We start from the raw sequence: 9,056 nt of genomic DNA, 5'->3' as shown, positions 1-9,056 counted from the left end.
ATATTAAAGTTTGTTTTAACATAAAAGTTGGTCAGAGTTGTTGCTCCTGGGGTGAAGTATTCTTTCCTCACAGTTTTACAAATTAAAAAGATTGTTTGGGGGGTCTATTCTGGGATCCTAACCGTACAAGCATGCAAACTGCACCACTTGATGTTTTGTGTGGCCCCATCATCAAATCGTGGGATGCTATCAATGCACAAACTGATCAGAAACTCAAAAATGCAGAATATCCAATTCAATGGATGGAGCAGAAGAGGATTTGTTCCGGAGGAATGGCTTGGAAACTGAAACGCAAAATCCGATCCATTGTGGGATGCTTATGATGACGTCACAGCCAGAATGACTCAATGAACCCGTTGAACTATTTGGCCTGAAGTTTCATCACCGCGGTGGGTCGTGGAGACCGGGAAAATTCCTGGCTGGTCCCCCTCACCTCGAGAGAGGTTTCCTGCGAAGGACGGGCGTGGGAGGGCGGATTAGGGCTGGGGTCAGGCCAGCTGACTCGGGCCACACACCCTTTTCACAAAATGTGAGCCACAATGACCAGAAAGCATTTATTGCCCTTGAAATGAAATGAAAATGAAAATTGCTTATTGTCACAAGTAGGCTTCAAATGAAGTTACTGTGAAAAGCCCCTAGTCGCCACATTCCGGCGCCTGTTCGGGGAGGCTGGTACGAGAAGGTGGTGGTGAGCTGCCTTCTTGAACCACCACAGTCCATGTGGTGTAGGTACACCCACAGTGCTGTTAGGGAGGGAGTTCCAGGATTTTGACCCAGCGACAGTGAAGGAACGGCAGATATATTTCCAAGTCGGGGTGATGAGCGACTCGAAGGGGAACCTCCAGGTGGTGGGGTTCCCAGGTATCTGCTGCCCTCGTCCTTCTGGATGGTGGAGGTTGCGTGTTTGGAAGGTGCTGTTGAAGGAACCTCGGTGAGCCTCCAATGCCTTCAGTTCCAGGAGTTGACATTCCCTTGTTTGTATCACAGTCAGCCCTGCTTGCTTTTCCACTACATTAGACCCTTAACTGGGTTAAAGTCCAGCGTGCCTTATCAATTGGACAAACTCTCTGAATTCCGTCATCTGCAAAAATAAAACAGCAATTTCTGACAGGGTCGCCATAATCAAACAGCACAATACTCTTCTTAACCCACATCTCACTTACACAATCTGCACAATCTCTTTTCACCCAGTCCATTTTTAAAGCAAAGTGGTTAATTTAATTGCAATTGTCAACATTTTAACAGCACAAAGATTAAAGTTTCAAAATCTTTAAAACATTTCTACATCAAAGAAAATGTGGAATTAGCTTTTAAAATTAGCAATAGGTGTTTGAACTTTGTTCAGGAAAGTTCTGAGGGGGTTGCTGCAGGTTTAGCGCTGGGAGCCAGGTTGTGGATAAAATCCACTGTGAGACCCGGACAGGAGAGTTTGTAGTCGGAGTGATCATGGGCTGGGGGAATGACAGAAACACCAGGAGAATTTGTCGGCACGGAAACCCGACACCTTTACACCGCTGGGGAATATTTTCAAAGGCCGTTGAATTTTTTAAACAGGAAATTGATGACAATTTAACGAGCGAATCGCGGAACTGGAAGGGACAGCAGGGAAACAATGGCATTTCAGGACAACACCACTTACACGCAAGTGATCACTGACCAAAGGTCAGCTTTGGCTGGGGTTGGCAATTACTGTGACAGGTCGCATGGCGTTGCACGGTGGTCGAGGGAGTAAATGTGGCAAACTGGAGGTTCGCCAAACTTGGTGATCACAATGGAAGCGTTCAGATTGCATGCCCTCCGTGACGTGCAGCTTCTGTACACAGAGTGGGAGCAGCGAGGCCTTGAAGTCAATGGAGGAAATTTACTCGGGGCTCATGCACTGGGGTTTGAGGCCTCCAGTGAGGGGGTGGGGCTATTCCACACGGAGGACTGCGCCTCGCCAGGGAGAGCTATTCCACACTGAGGACTGCGCCTCTCCAGGGAGAGCTATTCCACACGGAGGACTGTGCCTCTCCAGGGAGAGCTATTCCACATGGAAGACTGCGCCTCTCCAGGGAGAGCTATTCCACACGGAGGACTGCGCCTCGCCAGGGAGAGCTATTCGGCACGGAGGAGGAGAATGGGCGTCAGACCCGCGATCGGGTCCGACGCCGCTCTGGAGATTCTCCGGGACCAGAGAATCACTGCCAATCGTGCGCGCGCGGTCGATCACCGTGCCGCCGGTCGGGGGCCATTGGTGTTTCTCTGCCGACAGCTGGCCGAATTCCCGCCGGCATGGTTCACTCATGGTTCCACCTGGCAGGAGGTCAGAGTGGCGGCTGCGGACTCAGTCTGCCTCCGCCTTGGTGGGGGGCGGGGGGATCCGTCCACGGGCGGGGGCGGGGGGGGGGGGCTCCAGGACGGCCAGGCTTGCGATCGGGGGCCACCGATTGTCGGAGGGGCCTATATTGTCGGGGCCAGCCCGCGGTATGGGTCCGCCATGTTGCGTGGGGCCGCCGCCACGCGCATGCGCGGACCCGTGGCCAGAAATGCAGGGCCCCGTATGGGCAGCCGGAGCTGCGAGGACCACTTCGGGGCTCTGCTAGCCCCCAGCAAAACAGAGGATCACTCCGGACCTTCTCCAGGAAAGTTCAGAGTGATTCGCGCCTGTTTTCTCGCGGACGTGGGGACATTGCCCCATTATCAGAGAATTCCACCCCAGGAGTGTGATGGAATACTCTCCACTTGCCTGGATGAGCGCAGCTCCAACAACACTCAAATCGCTCAACACCATCCAGGACAAAGCAGTCCCGCTTGATTTGTCCCCCTTCCACAAACATTCACTCCCTCCACCACCGACGCACAGTAGCAGCCGTGTGCACCATCTACAAGATGCACTGCAGGAACTCACCAAGGTTCCTTAGACAGCACCTTCCAAACCCACGACCACTACCATCTAGAAGGACAAGAGCAACAGATACCTGGGAACCCCACCACCTGGAGGTTCCCCTCCAAGTCACTCACCAACCCAACTTGGAAATATATCGGCCGTTCCTTCACTGTCACTGTGTCAAAATCCTGGAACTCCTTCCCTAACAGCACTGTGGGTGAACCTACACCATATGGGCTGCAGCGGTTCAAGAAGGCAGCTCACCACCACCTTCTGAAGGGGCAATTAGGAATGGGCAATAAATGCGAGTCTAGTTAACAACACCCACTGTGGTAGTCGGTATTATAGGTATTACGGTGCCCTGTAATGCTGTAAGACCATTGGTGTAGGAGGTACTGTTTTCATTGGTTAAGCCTGCCTGCTGGTTCCGCCCAGTAAAGCGGAGTATAAAAGCCTGTGTCTCCCCAGCAGCTGCCTTCTGTACCTGCACTGCTGGGGTAAACATCTAGTGTAATAAAGCCTTCAATTGTCTCCAATCTCGCTTCTGGAGTTATTGATCTAGATTTTAAAGAATGGAGCTCCGAATTAAGCTGGAGTGTCTGCAACTCAGCCCCCACGCGGCAAACTCAGCGGCAACCTTCAAGCACTGGCTGGCGTGTTTCAATGGATATCTCAGGACGGCCACAATTACACCCACGGAGGACCAGAAAATGCAAGTTCTGCACTCGTGGGTGAGCCCAGAGATCTACACTCTCATCGAGGATGCAAACATTTTTGAGGCCGCAATGAATCTGCTGCAAGGACACTATATTCGCCCTGTAAACCAGGTCTACGCTCGACATCTACTAGCGACGAAGTGATAAATCCCTGTGGAATCGCTGGAGGAGTTCTACAGTGCGCTCCTGGTGTTGGGAAGGATCTGTAACTGTCCGCAAGTTTCGGCCAGCGACCACACAGAACATTTGATCCGGGACGCATTTGTTGCAGGTATGCTATCCTCCCAAATCCGCCAACGATTGCTGGAGAAAGAGGCACTAGGCCTCAAGGAGGCACGGGCCCTTGCTAGCACCCTGGATGTGGCCTCCCGAAACGCCCGCGCTTACGTCCCCGACCGTGCGGCAGCCCCTTGGGCAGCGTGGACACCCCCCCGCGACCGTCTCCGATGCACCCCCCATCTCCCCACAAGCTTGTTCTGCGAGACTGCCAGGCAACCCCGGGGGGTCCCGCTGCTATTTTTGCGGGCAAGCCAAGCACCCCCGACAGCGCTGTCCGGCCCGCTCATCCCTCTGCAAAGGATGCGGCAAAAAGGGCCACTTTGTGGCGGTATGCCAGGCCCGGGCGGTCGCTGCGGTCACTGCGGTCTCCGGAGGCGAATCAGGACCGCCACCACATCCCTCTCCATGGGCTACGTGCGGCCAGCGGGCCTGGCCACCGCTGAGGCCCCCCCCCCGGAGTCAGATACCGCCCACCACCCACCAGGACCGCCACTGCGGCCGCGGGTCCCAGCTCCCGCCGGGTGGTACCACATGTAAACCACGCTGGCGGGAGTTCGGTCGGTCAGCCATGGAGAATCGCCGCGGCGGCCTATTCCAACGGCCTCCGACCGGCGCCGCATCGACCGCGCGCGCGGGACTGGCGGGTCCGCGGAGAATCGCGGAAGGGCCGTCGCGCCGGATTTCCCGGCGTGAACGGCTATTCTCCGCCCCCGCGCCTGCCACAATTCCTGCCGCACGGAGGGTCGGAGAATCCCGACCCCTAACTGTCAGAAATTAAGAATTCAGAGTTAAAAAATTTGATTCGGAGGGTTTCATATCACAAAACCCTAATCCTTACAAATAAATATTGGCCTAGCCAGTGAAACGCATATTCCCCGAATGAATGAATGAATGAAAAACACGTTGTAATTGGGAGCTGGCCAAAAACACTTCACAGTAAAATCCAGCACGTTGAACAGCTAGGACCATGTAAGCAACATGGGGCTTCTCCACACAAGCCAATCAACAGATAAAGATCTTTGTTATTTTAATAACTGGATGGGGGAGGGGCCAGAATGGAACCCTGGCCCAAAGGACTGTGGGCTGGATTCTCCGCCTCCAGCTTGGACCGGGCATCATGGCTGTGGAGGGAGAGTGGGAGGCTATAAAACACTGAAAACCAATGAAAGTTGCCGGGCTTGCTGGGGGGTGGCTGCCCGGGCTGGGGGCAGTAGCGGGTAGTGACTTGGTGCCAAGTACATGCACTTGGGGTGTCCCACTCAGGATCAGAGTGGCATCGCTCAGACCACCATTGTTGCCGTCTGTCTTTTAAAGTCACCTCCCTGCTGCTGCTTACAGGCTCCGGGCTGCTCACACTGCTGAGGGCTGCCTGGGTCCTTTGAATTCTCAGACGGCCTCTGGTCATCTGGGAGCCCATCCCGGACGCCCCTCCGGACATCCTCATACCCCAGCTGTACCATTGAGGGCCAAGCTCAATCAGGGGCCCGCCAGGTGTTGGCACTCCTCAGAAGCGCCGCCCCACTGCAGAGGAAGCAGGGAATCGGCAGGGCTCAAGGCACCGGCCCCGTGGCCTTTGGGACCCTCCCTGGTTCTCTGCCCCTCTCAGGGCAGAAGTCTCACTTGTGGTGAATGTAAATACAGTTAATTCACCAGTTATGTTCTATGTTATTAACCCTGTGGGTTTTATCTGTGGGCCATTGTATGGCTTCACCCACAGGGGGAGATGTTGGAGGATGTTGGAGCATGTATGGGCTCCGCCCATGGCTCCGCCCCTTTGAAGGAGTATAAGAGTAGTTGGCCTGTGGGAATGTCCTCCGTATGTTCCAGTCGCAGGCAGGCAAAGTTGATAGTTAATTAAAACCACAGGGCAGCACGGTAGCATTGTGGATAGCACAATTGCTTCACAGCTCCAGGGTCCCAGGTTCGATTCCGGCTTGGGTCACTGTCTGTGCGGAGTCTGCACGTTCTCCCCGTGTGTGCGTGGGTTTCCTCCGGGTGCTCCGGTTTCCTCCCACAGTCCAAAGATGTGCGGGGTAGGTGGATTGGCCATGATAAATTGCCCTTAGTGTTCAAAATTGCCCTTAGTGGGGTTACTGGGTTGTGGGGATAGGGTGGAGGTGTTGACCCACGCTGGGGAAGAGGGTGTCCCGCCGCTCCTCCCTGGCATGGAGTTGTGGGTCCACCTTAGACTCCAGACCCGGCAGAGGGGAGAGAGGGGGGGCCAGATCTTCTCTGCAGAAGAGTGTGTGGTAAGTGGAGCGCTTATAAACTGCTCCAGCTGCCAGGCTGTTTAGCGCTACCTCTGGCCCCAGCGGTTAGAATGCCCGCTGGGCCGGGAATTGCTCTGAATTCGCGCTGGCAGCGCTGGGGCAGTTGCCCCGCACCTTCAGGGGCTAGACCCACCCCGGAGTGGTTTGCGCCACGCCGGCCGGCGGGGAAGGGGCTTGGCACCACGCCAACCGGCGCCGAAGGGCCTCCGCCGGCCGGCATGAGTAGGCGCATGCGCGGGAATGCCAGCGTGCGCTGGCGTCATCCCAGAGCATGCGCAGGAGGGTTCGTCTCCGCATCGGCCATGGCGGTGGACCACAGCGGCCGATGCGGAGGGATAGAGTGCCCCCACGGTACAGGCCATCCGCGGATCGGTGGGCCCCGATCGCGAGGCAGGCCACCGTGGGGGCACCTCCCGGGGCCAGATCCCTCGCGCCCCCCCCGAGGACCCCGGAGGCCGCCCGCGCCACCAGGTCCCGCCGGTAACCACCTACTCTAATTTACGCCGGCGGGGCTGGCAAAAAACGGGCAGCCACTCGGCCCATCGCGGGCCAAAGAATCACCGGGAGGGCCGCTGCCGGGGTCCGCCGACTGGCGCGGCGCGATTCCCGTCCCCGCCAAAACCCTGGCGCCGGAGAATTCGGCAGCCTGTGAAAGCGGAATTCAAGCCACCCCCCCCCCCCGCCCCCCGGCAATTCTCCGACCCGGCGGGTGGTCGGAGAATCCCGCCCTTAGTCTCCCAAACGGAGAATCCTGCCCCGGAAGGCTTGCGTGTTACCTGTTTGTTTGTCGTATATTTTTTCCTGTTTGCATACCCATTTTTGTACATCCCTCTTGAGTGCTGTGTGATGGCCTTGTCGAATGTTATTGCAAATAAATTTTTAAAAACGAGAAAATATATATTTTTAAAAAATGAACTAACCTCTGTATTACGGGAAACGTACAGCGGCCAGGCGGCCCCCCTGAAATGAAATGAAATGAAAATCGCTCATTGTCACCAGCAGGCTTCAAATGAAGTTACTGTGAAAAGCCCCTAGTCACCACATTCCGGCGCCTGCTCGGGGAGGCTGGTACGGGAGCAGGCGTCGAGATTTGATCCAGTGTTGCTTCGAGGACCGTCTACGCTGAACCCACAACATCCGACGTGCCCAGAGGGAGGCCAGAGGTGGCACAGCCGCAGATGTTACCCACCGCCCCCCGACCCCCCAAGCGCCAACAACATGAACTGTCAGCTCTGAGGCCATCAATGCCAATCCCGCAAGACCCACAGAAGACAATAGGCTTTTCAGGCACACTCGCATAACAAGGAGTCCACCATTACCGCTCCACAACCATTCTAATTACTTTTATATTGGACGGAACATCTGGTTATGTAACCTCGTGCATGTCCTCACACTACCCTGCAGGACTGCCAAAGATGCATTTTCGCAATGTTATTGTGTAATGTTGGCAAACAGGCCAAAATAATCTTCACTTCGCAAGGTCTCACAAACAGCAATGAAATAAACTATAGATAATCCTTCCTCCCACCCACCCCGTCACAGAGATGTTGGCTGAGAGATAAACACTGTTCAGGGTATCGAGATAATTCTCCTGCTGTTTTTTGAAGTACTACAAAATAATCAATGAGTTATTTCGCAGTATGTGGACATCATCGACAAGGCCAGCGTTTGTCATCCATCCCTAATTGCATACAAACTGAGTGCGGCACGGCAGCACAGTGGTTAACACTGTTGCTTCACAGCGCCAGGGTCCCAGGTTCGATTCCCGGCTTGTCTGTGCGGAGTCTGCACGTTCTCCCCGTGTCTGCGTGCATTTCCTCCGGGTGCTCCAGTTTCCTCCCACACGTCCATAAGGTGTGCAGGTTAGGTGGATTGGCCATGCTAAATTGCCCGTAGTGTCCAAAAAGGTTAGGAGGGGTTACGGGGATAGGGTGGAGGCGTGGGCTTAGGTAGGATGCTCTTTCAGGGGCCAGTGTAGACTTGATGGGCCAAATGGCCTCCTTCTGCCCTGTAAATTCTATGATTCTATGAGTGGCTAGGAGGCACTTAAGAGTCAATCACATTGCTGTGGGTCTGGAGTAACATGTAGGTCAGATCGGGTAAGGACAGCAGATTTCCTGCCCTAAAGGTCATTAGTGACCCACATGGCTTTTTACCAAAATCGATGATTGTTTCATGGTCACCATTACTTTCAATTGTTGATTTATTTATTTCATTTAACTTTGCATTTACTCCCCCTCTCCCATGCCCCTCCACCCACCCCGAGCATTAGCCTGGGCCTTTGGCCGACTAGTTCAGTGACATTACCACTATGGCACTATCTCTCTCTGGAACATGAAACAACAACACCTCCTCCACAATAGTCCTCAATACCAGGGCCCCGCAAGGCTGCGTTCTTAGCCCCCTACTCTACTCCCTGTACACACACGACTGTGTGGCAAAATTTGGTTCCAACTCCGTCTACAGGTTTGCTGACGATACGACCATAGTGGGCCGGATCTCGAATAACGATGAGTCAGAATACAGGAGGGAGATAGAGAACCTAGTGGAGTGGTGCAGCGACAACAATCTCTCCCTCAATGCCAGCAAAACTAAAGAGCTGGTCATTGACTTCAGGAAGCAAAGTACTGTACACACCCCTGTCAACATCAACGGGGCCGAGGTGGAGATGATTAGCAGTTTCAAATTCCTAGGGGTGCACATCTCCAAAAATCTGTCCACCCACGTCGAAGCTACCACCAAGAAAGCACAACAGCGCCTATACCTCCTCAGGAAACTAAGGAAATTCGGCATGTCCACATTAACCCTTACCAACTTTTACAGATGCACCATAGAAAGCATCCTATCAGGCTGCATCGCAGCCTGGTATGGTAACTGCTCGGCCCAGGACGGCAAGAAACTTCAGAGAGTCGTGAACATCGC

General features: G+C 54.5%; 1 protein-coding gene across 1 annotated transcript in view; it reads right to left on the bottom strand.

Annotated features, from left to right (window-relative positions):
* Window positions 1-638: 638 nt before the first annotated feature.
* Window positions 639-9,056, bottom strand: part of b4galt6 (UDP-Gal:betaGlcNAc beta 1,4- galactosyltransferase, polypeptide 6) — a 144,480-nt gene continuing 136,062 nt past the window's right edge. The window contains exon 9 of the mRNA XM_072468485.1: window positions 639-1,081. Coding sequence (XP_072324586.1) covers window positions 1,078-1,081 — 4 coding nt within the window. The 3' untranslated portion in view covers window positions 639-1,077. The remainder of the gene's footprint in view (window positions 1,082-9,056) is intronic.

The sequence above is a fragment of the Scyliorhinus torazame genome, chromosome 11 (assembly GCF_047496885.1).
Source record: "Scyliorhinus torazame isolate Kashiwa2021f chromosome 11, sScyTor2.1, whole genome shotgun sequence".
NCBI classification, from domain to species: domain Eukaryota; kingdom Metazoa; phylum Chordata; class Chondrichthyes; order Carcharhiniformes; family Scyliorhinidae; genus Scyliorhinus; species Scyliorhinus torazame.
The sequence above is the reverse complement of the archived record's forward strand: the minus strand, read 5'-3'. Positions and strand labels throughout refer to the sequence as shown.